This window comes from Miscanthus floridulus, chromosome 1 (genome assembly GCF_019320115.1).
Source record: "Miscanthus floridulus cultivar M001 chromosome 1, ASM1932011v1, whole genome shotgun sequence".
Lineage (NCBI taxonomy): Eukaryota > Viridiplantae > Streptophyta > Magnoliopsida > Poales > Poaceae > Miscanthus > Miscanthus floridulus.
The window spans coordinates 156,319,284-156,333,520 of NC_089580.1; the positions used below are offsets into that span (position 1 = coordinate 156,319,284).

A 14,237-nucleotide genomic window follows, 5' to 3' on the forward strand; every position below is an offset into this window, starting at 1 on the left:
CCCTAAAGATGCAGGGGAATGATCACATCCACCCGATCGATCAGCATGCTCTGCCACACTCGGAGCAGGGGGACACAAAGCTGACGATGCCTCCAAAGGGCGCGGCGACCGTGCCTGCTTTGCCTCTTATTCGAGGGCAGTGTCTTCGCTCGTAGTGCGCTTCCTCGACTTAAGAACGTCGCCGTGCATCTCCACATCATGCCCGTCGCCGACAGACGCAGCCGTGGGCTCACGGTGCTCCACCGAGGTCACAACAGCGCCCCTGACTCCTTTGTCCTCTGAGGCACTTATGTCATCACCCATCTCCGTGGGCTCCTTCGACTCGAGCTCCACCTCCATGTCACTCTAGCTCTGGCCCCCCGGACCCGCCGGTTGATCTCCTTCTCCTTATCAAACCTCCTCCGAACCTTTTTGGCTTTCTTCTTTTTCTTAGCAAGCACCGCCTCCATCTGGGTAGCTTGTCGAGCCACGCCTTCTGGCCCTCTCAGAAGATGCAACTGAGATTTATAGCCCACGAGTCCATTCAAAACGGGCAACTCGGAATCAATCAAAACAAGAAGGAAAAGATCACAAAAAGGGGAGGCATACTAAATTGGATAGCTTCACGGCATGAAGGGGATCGGGCATCCCCTAGAGGGAGTCTTTATCCCTCAACTGCAGCACCCGATCGAGACGACTCTAGACTTCATGCTTTGCCAACTCCTCCGGCGATACGCGGTCGGGATCCATCGGGCCAGAGTATTCCGACATCGGCCGCGTTCTTTTTGCCAACGGGGTGACCTAATAGTGAAAGAAGGTATGAAAGACCTACAACCCATCGAGGCCATGCTGCACAAGCCTTTGAAGCTCCGTCTCGATAACCTTCAACTTGTTCTACCGACCGGCGGGACCCCACGACCAGCTTTCCCTCCTCTCCGGCCTTTTTCCGGTGAGTATCAAGAATGGCGCTTTCGTTGGATTCCTAATGTAGAACCACTCACAGTGCCACCCCCAGTTGGAGTCATAGGGGGAGTACGTAGGGTAGGGGACCGGCAATTTTGACTTCTTCTACAAGGCAAATCCCCTAACTGACGTGATTCTAGGCGGCTTCCCCTCAGACAGGGCTCACCCACTGAAGATCCATTGGAAGAGGTCTATGTGTGGCTGCACCCGAGGAAGGCCTCACAAATGGTGACAAAGCTAGCAATGTGTCGTACCCTAGTCGGGTTGAGGTGTTGCAGCTCTAGGCCCCACTCGTTGAGGAGCCCGCGCAGGAACCAGTGCGTGGGATACCCGAGCCCATGCTCGTGGAAGGTGAGGAAGGAGACGACCTCATCGGCCTGGGGTTATGAAACAACTTCCCCCGGTGCAGGAGCCCTCCAATGCGCCACCTCATTTGATGGGAGCAGCCCCTTCTCGGTGAAGGCGGCCAACACCTCCTCGTCTACGTTGGAAGGCCTCTAGTTCGACATCATGCCTTGGATTTACGAATGAATCTATGAGTTCTCCTCTCTCTCGCTCTACCCTCCTCTCTCCTAGAAATCGACGCGGCACACGAACAAACTTGGCAAAAAGGAGGAAGAAGGAACGGCAGTGGTTGAAGGAAGGCAAAAGAACAGGAGGAAAATCCTATCCCTTCCCCCTATTTAATGTGGAAAGGCATGCGTCGGGATGTGGCCCTAGCTGATGAGACGCGCCCTACCCGATGAAACACCGGTCGGTTAGCGAGACATGGCCTAGGCAGGGCCCACCACTATCATAACCCGGGCATGGGAAATAAGGCACAACCGCACGCAAACCGCCTTCCTAGGCAGGGTTTGGAAGGCCCACCAATAGAATCTCCATCAAGGAGAGGCCAATAGGTCACCCGAGTTGATTGGATGGCTCGGACGGCTACCGAGAGACAGGTAAGGAGCAGCGGGACGCCTCATGCGGGTTATGCCAACCCCGTCATGAACGATGGACATGGATCCCATTCGAATATATCCGATAGGAGCTCTCCAGACCCATCACTCGAGTCATCGAGGTAACCTTACCAAACCCCCTTTTTTCTAGTGCATAATCATTCATTTATCCATTCCCATGTAAGCATTCATACATTCATCCCATACATCCAAGTATTGCATATGCAGTTGTTGCATCACAACGCTTCGTGTTGCATCATGAAGCGGTAGTCGCCTCATTCGATATGAGCGACGACCGATCGAGGTTTGAAGGCTGACCCGCAAAGGGCTCGAGACCACTTCACGTCAAACAAAGCAGGGGAGAAAACGTAGATGAGCCCCAGTGGCCCTCGTCGGATCCGCTCAGAAGCGGACAGGGTCATCTCGACCTTCTCGTTTGATCCTGACCTCGAGCTATGCCCATAGAATCTCCATCGAGGGGAGGCCAGCGGACCACTTGAGTCGGTCTCCGGAACGGCTCAGGTATCTATCGGGAGGCGGGTTAAGGAGTAGTGGAATGCCATATGAGGGCTATGCCGACCCCGTTACGAACGACGGATCCGGATTCCACTCAGACGTACCTGTTATTAAGCTCACCGAGCGTGTCACTCGAGCCATCGAGGCAAGCGATGTTAGCTCAACCCTCCGATTGTGGAAACCACGAACGGGGTGGCACACAAAACTAGACCGACCCCTCGTTCGCGCCCGACACTTGGGTTGGTGCCCAACACTTGGGTTGGCGCTCCGTCTTGCCCGACCCCTCGGCCGCGCCGACACTTGAGTTGGCGCTCCATGTCGCCCGACCCCTCGGCCGCAGCCGACGCTTGGGTTGGCGCCCGACACTTAGGTTGGCGCTCCATCTCTCCCAACCCCTTGGTCATGCCCAACACTTGGGTTGGCGCTCTGTCTCACCCGACACTTGGGTTGGTGCTCCGTCTCACCTGACCCCTCGGCCGCGCCCGAAACTTGGGTTGGCGCCCGACACTTGGGTTGGCGGTCCGTCTCACCCGACCCCTCGGTCGTGCTCGACACTTGGGTTGACGCTCTATCTCACTCGACCCCTCGACCACGCCCAACACTTGGTTTGGCGCTCCGTCTCGCCCGACCCCTCGACCACGCACGACACTTCGGGTTTGCGCACCATCTCGTCCGACGACAACCCACGATCTTACACCCACCGGGTGCGCTCGTGAAATGAGTGTAAACAACCCCTTCACGACTTCACAGAAGTCCCAAACGGGCTCGGGGGCTCCTGTCGGGTTCATAAATCCGGCGTCTCTAATGGACCCGTTTCTCTACAAAAACTCGGCCTAGCAGACGGCATAGCGATAACGCACGTCTTTCGGGCCGGCCCAGATACATAATGATAGGCTGGGAGAACGATCCGGTCCTCGACCAGAAGGCCTGACCAAGGTGGGGGACACGGTCCGACTCCAACCTCCTTTCTGACTGAGGATACGCCGGACCTCTGCTGGCGGCTCTTCCCCGACCGACACGGCCAGGGCCGACTGGAAACGACTGACCGGAGACGCCCGCTCGATGAGGGCCCGGGGATCATGCGGAGCAGATAAGGTAAGACGCTCAAGTCAAACCGTAATACCGAGGACCGTACACTGCCATACCCTGCGCACCTGCAGGACAGTGCCACCAGGCCATGCCAGATAGGCACTATACAACCTTCCAGGCGTGTCAGAAACACAAATAATATTGTAGGCGACATCGTTTGCCATACCAGGCGAACACGGTAGAGCGGAGCTTGCCACATGCATCTGGACATAAACAGTATTATGGGCGCCGATGACTGTTTCGTACCCGACAGCGTGGGCAACAAGACTAGGTAGCACACGTATACATTCTCTCTTTCTCTGACTTGTAAAGCCACCCCCTTCGACTATAAAAGAGGATGAGCTCTCTCCTAAAAAGCTCTCTCTGGCTCTATGTCTCTCCTAAAAATAGAGAAGCTAGACGATTCGAGCACTCGAGGACCTGAGAACTCGAATAGCGTAATAGCTCTAGAACTCTAAAGCTATACAGAGCATACGCTCCAATACTTAGCGCACGTTAGAACCCACGTCACTCTCGGCCCTTCGGTTCAGAGTCTGATCGGGCCTTTAACACCCCTTCTTATTCCTATTTATTTGTAATCCTACAGTAAACTTCGAGCATCTAAGCTCAGGAATAAAGCCACCGACCGACTGAAACTCGATGTAGTTATTTTTTGCACTGACAATATTATTTTCCAGCTGGAGCAATGCTGTCAGCTACAGGATGTTAGTGTAGGGGTGTCAGGGTCTTTTAGCTTGCGTGTTGATCTTTGTGACTATTTCTACAATGATAATTAATACGGGACAGAGGGAGTAGACGTATACACTCCATATGCCTACAAATATTTAAATGAGTAAGTGAATGAATGGAAGGGTGAGTCCCGAGGGCCGGAGGATCCAAACTTTTTCACGACTCTCACGAGACAACAAAACATACGATCAGACCGCAGATGCAGACGCAGAGCAAGAAACACATACATACGACCAGAGCAAGGAAACAAAACATACGACCAGACCGCAGACGCAGAGGGGACAGCCGGGGTCAGTCATTCCCAGGGAGAGGCATTCATTCGAAATCCCTCGCGTCGCCCTCCTCGGCTCCTCTTCACCTCGCCGCCTGCTCGCCAGACGCGCCAGCCGTCGGCGCCGCAGCCCGCACCGGGCAAGATCAGGGCGGCCGAGCCTGCCCATTTCGCCCCCCTGCTCCGCTCCGCCGAGGTAAAGCCCTGCTCCAAGTCTTTGCCGCTTCATTTTCCGTGGGGAGTTTTTCACGGTTTTCTTTTCTGGGTGAAAGATTGGGGTTTCTTCGGGAGCGAGGGAGGGTGTGGGGAGAGGTTCTAGGATTTCCCGAAGCGATTCTGCTCGATCGATTCAAATGCGGGCAAGCGGACGGTAGCGCAGGGGTTTCAGGGGTTTGAGTGCGTGCTTTCTGGTTGGTTGCCAGGGTTTGAGCAGGGGGTTTTTGGTTAGTTTCTCGATCTGATGCGATTTCGTGACTCGTTGATGCGCTTCTTTCTTGGTAAATCTCGTTAGCCTTGCTTGTTTAACCCATGTAGGGTTCTTGACATTTTGTTTACTTCGCTAAAGGCACGGAAACTAAAAGTGCAGAAACGAATGAAAAGTAAGTTCAGCGCAGACAACATATCCTCGCTATCAATGTGTACAAAATTTTCTCCTTGTGAAAGACATGCTAATGAAAGCTTGATATAAGCCTGCCTGAAAACTTTGAACAAGTCCATGAGATAGCTACCTGAAAACTCTGAACAAGTCCACGAGACAGAGAGATATTTGTTGCGTAAGTAGGATGACCTGTCTGGTCAAACACTTGAAAGCATCACCTGAGGCCCTAGAGACATCTATTTCAAAATCTTGTAACAGTATCCAATTATATCGCCAGACTGTGCTGGAACTGTAAGATTGTGCTTATACTCAAGAGATGGTAAGGAAGTGATTTTGTGTTAACATTAACACTATCAGTATTCAGTAGTTGCACATACTACTGCTTTTATTTACTGAGTATATCACTCCCGTCCTCTTTAAATCACATAGTAGAAATGAAAACATTCGTCCTTGTTTCATAGCAGGACCATATAATTCCAAGACCCTGATGATGGCCACAACTGCTTATATTGATGATTCCTGTTCGGAGGTTATTGATCCCCCAAAGACTGAGGTACTGGATGTTGCTGAACTCCCTGGTGACCATACTCAACACCCACCCAAACCGAATGTGGTGGTGTCTAGCAGTGTGCGTGAACTTCTGGAATGTCCAGTCTGCTTGAGTGCCATGTATCCTCCTATTCATCAGGTGCACATTCATACTTGTCCATCGCATGTTTATATCTATTCTCATATTAATTATTAAATTAACCTGTTCAAATGTAGTCACTTGGATGAAAATTATGAGTTACTGGTTTAAGAGTTCCTTTCAGTATCATGAACTGCTATCACAATTTTAGTCTGACCTTTAATCTATAGCATTTAGAAACCTGAACTTTAACCTACAGTGTTTAGAAACCCTAACTTCTAGTCTTTTTTTTTTCTTTTTGGTTAGCATGGTGCAAAATAGTATCATGTTCTGCTTTTATATCTTTTATATTCAACTATGAGAATCTTATTTCATATGATAGTAATGCCATCTTTTGTCTATGCAGTGCTCTAATGGTCATACCTTGTGTTCCGGATGCAAACCAAGGGTTCATAACCGTTGCCCAACCTGTAGGCATGAACTTGGTAACATAAGGTGCCTTGCTCTCGAGAAGGTGGCTGCATCTCTTGAAGTTCCATGCAAGTACCAGAGCTTTGGGTGCTCAGGCATTTATCCTTACTACAGCAAGCTGAAGCATGAGTCACAGTGCCAATTTAGGCCTTATAGTTGTCCATATGCTGGATCTGAATGCACAGTTGCTGGTGACATTCCATATTTGGTAAATCACTTGAAAGATGACCACAAAGTTGACATGCACAATGGCTGTACCTTCAACCATCGCTATGTAAAGCCAAACCCTCATGAAGTTGAGAATGCCACCTGGATGCTTACGGTACTTCACACATCATCAATATGTTGCTTAAACATTTCTGTGTTTTTTTTTTACTGTGGTTTGTTTCTGCAATGATAGAAGTCCATGTCTTAGAAACTTTTGTATACTTGTCAAACATTGATGTAGTGTGTGTTTATCGACTTCCATCTATTTGTAGCGCATATACAATGAAGATGCTGACCATGGTACACGCTTGTTGGTCCAAAAATAAAAAAATATAGGTGCTGATCATAATACACACTTAAAAACTCAATTAGAGGGAGATACGTCCACCCTAACATTTTAGTTGTTTTTTACAGTTTGCTTCTGCAAAGATAGAAGTTCATTTTTGTATCATGTCTCAGAAACTTTTGCATATTTGTCAAATATTGGCATAGTGTGTGTTTATAGACTTCCACCTTTTGCCACACATATACAATGAAGATGCTGACCATGGTACACACTTGTTGGACCGAATTAGGTGCTGATCATGATACACACTTAAAACACGACTAGAGGGAGAGATGTCCACCCTCATTTTTAATAGGTAGAAGGTGAGAATAGAACCTGGTTGACTGGGTGACATACACCCTCGCTATCCAATTCATCTCAGGGGGATTCTCGCTTATTCAACTGATTTTTTTTTCTTATACAAACATACTGCATATACGTATCCATCTTCATCCCTTTTCAATGAAAATGTCATACTGTTATAAGGTGCGAGTGCATTACATTTCAGATTGCTTCCTGATTTGCAACCTTTTCTCACTGTTTTAAGTGCAATAAAGAAACACTGCTACTACAAAATCACTTCATGATCTGCTATAATTATCTCGTGCAGGTTTTCAGCTGCTTTGGCCAGTACTTCTGCTTACACTTTGAAGCCTTTCAGTTGGGCATGTCACCTGTCTACATCGCCTTCCTGAGGTTCATGGGAGATGACGCAGAAGCAAAGAACTACAGCTACAGCCTGGAGGTTGGGGGCACTGGGCGCAAGTTAATCTGGCAAGGGGTGCCTCGGAGCATCAGAGACAGTCACCGGAAGGTCCGGGATAGCTACGACGGGCTCATCATCCAGAGGAACATGGCCCTGTTCTTCTCGGGCGGTGACAGGAAGGAGCTCAAGCTGCGTGTCACTGGGAGAATCTGGAAGGAACAATAAGATGATGATCAGCTAATTGATCTCTTCCGCTCAGCTGCTGCCGTGAACTCATGAATCACACTGCAAAGAGCTTTTTGCCATGCGTAGGAATCGACAGCTTGTGATTCATTCCTTTTTCAGCTTCTTCTAGCTTGCTATTGCCTCTTTACTCCTGCAAGGTAGGTGCTGGTGGATGTGGATCATGTAGAGGTTGGTAGTTGCTACTGATGCAGAGTTCGTAGAGATTTCCTCTATTTTATTTGAACTGTCTAGGAGTCGCCATTCTGTGGTATAGGAGAATCTAATGGCAAATCATAAGATTGAACTGGTTTATGCATGAGAATTAAGTATGGTGAAAATGCTACAAAGAATGCTTCTGGAGTTTGACGGCGGTGTCGCAGCACTCATCGTTGTGGTGGTCTGGTGGATGTGGCCTCCCTGTCGCCGCTTTCCTTGGTCGCCGCCACGGATCTGCATTCGATCGGAGTTTGTTGTCCATGCCAGTACGCCACCGTTGACTAGCCGGACAGATGATACGTGGGCAGAGGTGTGGCGGAGAGGCAGAGGGGCGTGGGCGACGGAGCATGAAATGGAGAGAGGTACGGGTGATTCTAGAATGAGATATTCAGATACATCAAAACCTACTATTTGGAGATTGCAATATTCCGATTGAGAGTACATCAGCCTGTTCGTTTGGCTGTGGCTTGTCGTAAACGATCGTAAATTTTCAGCTGGAATAGTATTTTTCTCTCATATAAACCAGCCAGCAGTACTTCTTTACGAACCAGACAACCGAACAGGCTGACAATTCTAACCCCCCCCCCCCCCCCCCCCCCCCCCCCCTAAATTTTACTATGAGAATGAGGTAGAATAAGATCCAGACAGGATCTAAGTATTTAGATGTCATTCTCATTTTTCTCAGCAGATTTAAACACCTCTGTGGACATATTTGGATACCATGAGCTAATTGCCAGCTAGCGAATTTTAGCTCAAATTAGCTCTAGTGTATTTAAATAGGAGAGCTAATTTTTTAGCTCAATTTTTTAACTAGTTAACCAACTAGCTAGTCAAGCACAATTAATTTAGGCTAAAATTAGCCTAACTAGTAACTAGGTGATGAAGCACCATTAGAACAGCTCGTGGACTTCATTGTCAGTGCTCAATCAGGAGTATCCTCTTGAGGACTGGAAAATGGTGATGCTACAAATCAGGCAAAGACTGAATTACTGTATGGTGTGATGGAAAAAAAAATACTTAGCTTGCTTCAGATGGGCTTCACCGAGGAAGATGTATCATCAGCTATTGACAATTTTGACCAGAGAGCAACTGTTCAGGAGCTAGCTGACTCAATTTTGGCAAGGCGAATAGCCAATAGCACTTGAGCAGAAAGAGGTAAAAATTGAATCTCATTTTCTAGGCGAGGCATAAACTGATTATTCTTCATACCAGCCCTCACACTCTGCTGTAAGCTATTATGACGATGACAGCAACAATACACGGGTTAAAAGGGCTAAGCATATAGATGACACGGGGGCCTTCAGTAGTCAACCTGGCAAGCCATGGTCTATGGGGCACTGTGCAGAGACAAGAGATATGCCTGTTAAGGTAGAACTTGAGGCAATGACACCAGGCCACCGTGCAAATATACAAGGTGACCTTGCTAAACCCCCATTTTTCTTGTATGGAAATGTGGTAGAGATCCCAGAAGACACATGGCATCAACTCAAACAGTTCTTATACAATGTGGAGCCTGAGTTTGTGAACAGTCAGTCCTTCTCCACTCTAACTCGAAAGGAAGGTTACATTCACAACCTTCCAGTGGAGAAAAGATGTGTCCTGGTTCCAAAATTTCCAATAACTATTGAAGAATCACTTCCATTCACCAGACAGTGGTGGCCCTCATGGGATACAAGAAAACATATCAGTGTTGTTACTACAGAGGTTGCAGGGATTGATCAGACATGTGAAAGATTGGGGAGCATGGTTAGAGAGTCAAGAGGAGTGTTTTCACAAACAAGGCAAATGCAGATTATACACCAGTGCAGGGTTTCAAACCTTATTTGGGTTGGTGGGGACAAGTTAGGCCCATTGGAGCCTCGTCAAGTGGAAAGGATACTAGGCTACCCACATAACCACACAAATCTGTTTGAATTAAACCAACCTGATAGATTCGCTACCATGAAATATGCATTTCGGACTATAATACATTGTCATATTTTTTATCAGTCCTGAAAGGCATGTGTCCAGATGGAATAAGAGTGCTATCCATCTATAGTGGCATTGGAGGTGCAGAATTAACGCTTCATCGGATAGGCATTCCTTTGAAATGTGTAATATCTGTTGAGGAATCTGAGGTGAATAGGAAAATTCTAAGAAGGTGGTGCCGTGGTGGTTGAAAACTGAACAAACTGGAGTGCTAAGGCAGCATGCGGGAATCTGGAAGCTCAAAACACATGTGATTGAAGACTTTGAAAGAGTTTGGTGGTTTTGATCTGATTATCGGTGGGAATTATACATCTTGCAAAGGTGGTACTACAGTAAATACGACAATGGGCATGGATTTCAACCGCTTCTAGTATACCCGTGTTGCTAAAAGAGTAAGGACTGCAGTTGGACTCAGTTGATGAGTCCATCTTTGATGAGGATCGCACATCTTCATAAAACTAGCCTGTAGGAGGATGTAGAATCATCTGATCCGTAAATGTAGGATGCTACAAGTAAACTTTGACAAGAGGATGGTACAAGTAAACTTGACAAGTCTTGGGACTTGATTATTGCAAGTAATTGACTTGTCCTTAAAATAAAACACTAGGGTCCTCCAAGACAAAAGCGTAGCATTTGAAGATTCTGCAGTTACAGATGAGCTAATAAGCTCCATGTGTTCTCGAATATATAAGATACTGAACTACAAGATCATCATTCATTTATCATGTGAAGAAGATAATGTGTTCCAACTAAGCTATGAGTAAGAGAAGTGCAAAATCATACGCACATTGTTTACAAGAAAAAAGGTACACACATGTTTCAGAGCACAACAAATGCTTACCGTCTAACAGATACTACCTAGGAGCCCAGCAAACATCTTTAAAAAAAGGCAAAATAGGGGGAGATATGAAACAAACCATGCCTAGCACACAGTCTCCATTGCTTATATTGATGAAACCCACTCTGGTTATGAATGTACAATATACACTTTTTTTATGCAAACACAAATATACATGAGAAGCCATATTGTGAGGGCCAGAAGCCATATTGTCCTTCCCAAAATGCTAAGAGCATATCCAATCTCAAACTTGTACCCGATCACAAGATTTACAACATACAACAGGCCAAAGAATCAAGGAAGGCTCCATCTTTTCTTGCCTCTATGTAGTACAACCTCTAAATCTCTAACCCTTTGGCTTTGGGCCTTCTTCCATGACATGAAGAAGGTTTATCAATACACATTTGTATACATGAAGTACTATGAGATGGCACCTTAACCGCCAGGCACTATGGATAGTACTCCAGATGTGACAACTTCAGGGCCAAGAGCCCATTCGCTATCCTTTCAAAACACTGATGGCATACCCAATACCCCATTCTCCAACTGTATGCACAATATACAGGTGCAGCCCAAGAACACATGGAAGGCTTCCTTCCCTCTCTCCACTACCTCTAATCAAGCAATCCTTAGGTTCTTGCATATACTACTATTAACAATTTAACATGAAAAAGTTTATATGCCAAACAAGCTATCAAGAACAGCAATTGGGGCAGCGTACCAAGCCATTCTCGTTGCACTCTATGCAGCGGCGGGCACGCCCCTCTTCCTCCACGAAGACCTTGCGCGAGCCGTCGCAGGCGGGGCAGGGCGCGAACCGGAACCCGCCGCAGGCACCGCAGACGAAGGCCGGGTCCTGCCCGGGAACGCCCTCGAGGATGCGGCGGAGCTCACCGGACTCGTGCAGCCTGCGGACCTCGTCGGCGCCGCCGACAAGCACGCCCCCGACCAGGAGCTGCGGGAGCGAGAACCCGCGGCCCCGGGCGGCGAGGACACCCTGGAGCTCCCGCCGGAGCGCGGCGTCCATGGAGACGTCGCGCTCGTCCACGGCGACGCGGAGCCCCCGCAGCGCGGCGCGCACCGCGCAGCAGTCCGCGAACGTGCGGCGCACGCCGCGGAGCGACGTCGTGTAGAGGACAACCGACTGCGGGCGCTGCGGCGGGGTGGGCGCCGGCGCCGGCGGAGGAGGCGGCAGGTGGCGCCCCTGGTACGGGTGGTGGTGGTGGTAGGTCAGCGATCGGGACAGGTGACGGGGCTTCTTGTTCTTGTGGCACGCACCCGGTGCACCGCCGCTGACGTCGTCCATCTCCCCGACCGCCGCCTCCTCCGCCTGGGAGTCGGCCCGTGAAGGGTGTTGTTTAGGGTTCGGAGCTCCGGCGAGAGGAAGGGGGGAGACGAGGTGTGGCGATTGGGGAAGGAGAGGAAGGCGGGTTTGGTACTTGGGTGACGAACTGACGATGGCGATGAAGCTTTCTGCTAACGATATTTTTGCCAGCTTCTGAAAACCTTGCATATTATGGTCCATTAAATAAGCTCACTTTAATAATGTTCGAATAAGAAATGAATTGGCTTTCTCTTGTTTGCTTCAATTAAATTTGTATGACATCACTATCCATGGACCATGGTTGGTCAATTTTTACTTAGGCCTTGTTCGTGTGTCTTAAAATCGACTTGATCCACTTCTTTTTTTATTCGGAACAGTATTTTTTTTAAATAAATTCCTTCAATATTTCTTCAAACTATCTAAATTCCTACATAATTTCTCCAAGCGAACAGGCCCATCTCTAGAAATGTTCGTCCAATGCTTGTTTATACTCAATAATGCTATTGATTTTGTTCCTTTTACACTCTTTTTTTTTTAATTTTGATTGATCAAGAAATCAAGCAATTTGTGATGTCGTATGTTCGAAATAACTGAAAATAATAACATTCCTTGTCTAATCATTGCACTTACACACCCTATACCAATAAAATAAGAAAAGAATAAATACTATGAATTGAATTTGGCACGAAGTTCATAAGTTCCGTTGAAGTACACACGAGGCCTACGTATTTTAGTGTCTTTTGAACTTTGAGAGATTTTTTTTGAAGGAAAAAACTGTGGGGAGATCCCGCAGCACTTCATTTTATAAATTTAAGGGTGAAACATTACAAACTTACAACATGAGCTAACTGTAAGCATCTAGCCAAAAACAAAATGCTGAACCTAGATCATCCTAAAAAAGAAGCGACTGAAGCAAACATTGGTTTTTGAAATTTACAAACCAAATGTTGACGTGGACTCACCATTGTTGAACACTCTATCATTTCTTATCTTCCATATCTCCCACGCAGCTATCATCACTACCTCCATGAAAAAAGGAATGTTTTGTTGTTGCCTGGTGTGCGCTATTCTCGAGTATAGGCTGAGACCTATGTTCCACTGCATCCCTATCTTCTCCTAGCATATGGGGGTATAGCCCCCGGTATCCACAAGACAAGACATTGGCCGCACTATCAGAGGTGGCACAGCCCACAAGATCAAGACGTGCACAGCACTGCTCGCGCGTGCACCGCAAGCTATTGTATAGTACCAAATAGGATACTTTCTTTGTAACCCTACCCCTCCAGAGTATATAAGAAGAGGTAGGGATCTCCTAGTGGACAGATCGATACATCTTAATACAATACATCATAACACAGGATGTATACTGACGGCTGAACCTGTCTAAATCTTGTGCCTTGGTGCTTGTATTACCATCTCGCTCCTGATCTCGCTCACCTCTACGACAAATTTACCATCGTGGGATATCCCTCGGTGGACTGCCAAGCATCTTTTGTCGACAGTTGGCGCGCCAGGTAGAGGATTGCGTGTTGTTTCCTTATCGAACAAGATGACTTTTTCCGCAGGCTCTTCGTCCCTCCCGCAGCCCGGCCAGATCTTCACGATCGGATCCCTCTCGTGGGTCATCAACGCTGAAGGAGTCAGAGAGCTCATCGAGCCAGTGCAGATCAGCGCTGCGCCGATCACCCCAACTGAAAGCTCTAGTTTGATTTTGGTGAATTGATGAAATCATAAGTGCTAACCTAGTTTATTAAAGTAATTATGAGATAAGTGGCACTACTTCAAGTGTTGAAGCAAATGAAGATCATGACATGATGATGGTGATGCCACGGTAATGATCAAGTGCTTGGACTTAAAAAGAAGAAAGAGAAAAACAAAAGCCTCAAGGTAAAGGTATAAATGGTAGGAGCCATTTTATTTTGGTGATCGAGACACTTAGTGAGTGTGATCACATTTAGGATCGATAGCCGTACTATTAAGAGAGGTGAAACTCGTATCGAAATGCGGTTATCAAAGTGCCACTAGATGCTCTAACTCATTGTATATGCATTTAGGATCTAGTGGAGTGCTAACACCCTTAAAAATATTTGTGAAAATATGCTAACACATGTGAACAAGGTGATACACTTGGTGGTTGGAACATTTGAGTAAGGGTTAGGAACTTCACCGGCGGAGTGTCCGCTCGTAGAGTGCGGACAGTTCGACGGTGCCGCCGGCGCCCTATACAGAAAAGACGGAGGTCA

The 14,237-nt window shown here is 47.6% G+C and overlaps 2 protein-coding genes and 1 pseudogene across 4 annotated transcripts; 2 read left to right on the forward strand and 1 right to left on the reverse strand.

Annotated features, from left to right (window-relative positions):
* The first annotated feature begins 4,382 nt into the window (after window positions 1-4,382).
* Window positions 4,383-8,283, forward strand: LOC136499095 (E3 ubiquitin-protein ligase DIS1-like). Of its 3 annotated transcripts, XM_066494808.1 has the most exons (5): window positions 4,573-4,684; window positions 5,023-5,087; window positions 5,548-5,774; window positions 6,121-6,507; window positions 7,328-8,283. In XM_066494808.1, exons 2-5 carry the CDS (start codon window positions 5,081-5,083, stop codon window positions 7,646-7,648), a joined length of 942 nt encoding a protein of 313 aa, XP_066350905.1. In that variant the 5' UTR covers window positions 4,573-4,684; window positions 5,023-5,080; the 3' UTR covers window positions 7,649-8,283. The 3 variants fall into 3 exon arrangements, with proteins under 3 accessions (XP_066350893.1, XP_066350896.1, XP_066350905.1); XM_066494796.1 differs by lacking the exon at window positions 5,023-5,087 and having other exon boundaries at window positions 4,383-4,684; window positions 7,328-8,282; XM_066494799.1 differs by lacking the exon at window positions 5,023-5,087 and having other exon boundaries at window positions 4,388-4,684; window positions 5,551-5,774; window positions 7,328-8,278.
* LOC136465948 (probable inactive DNA (cytosine-5)-methyltransferase DRM3) lies at window positions 8,217-10,456 on the forward strand (annotated as a pseudogene).
* A 281-nt stretch (window positions 10,457-10,737) lies between these two features.
* Window positions 10,738-12,305, reverse strand: LOC136499117 (uncharacterized protein At5g39865-like). The gene has a single exon (XM_066494816.1). It carries the CDS (start codon window positions 12,193-12,195, stop codon window positions 11,365-11,367), a length of 831 nt encoding a protein of 276 aa, XP_066350913.1. The 5' UTR covers window positions 12,196-12,305; the 3' UTR covers window positions 10,738-11,364.
* Window positions 12,306-14,237: the final 1,932 nt, after the last annotated feature.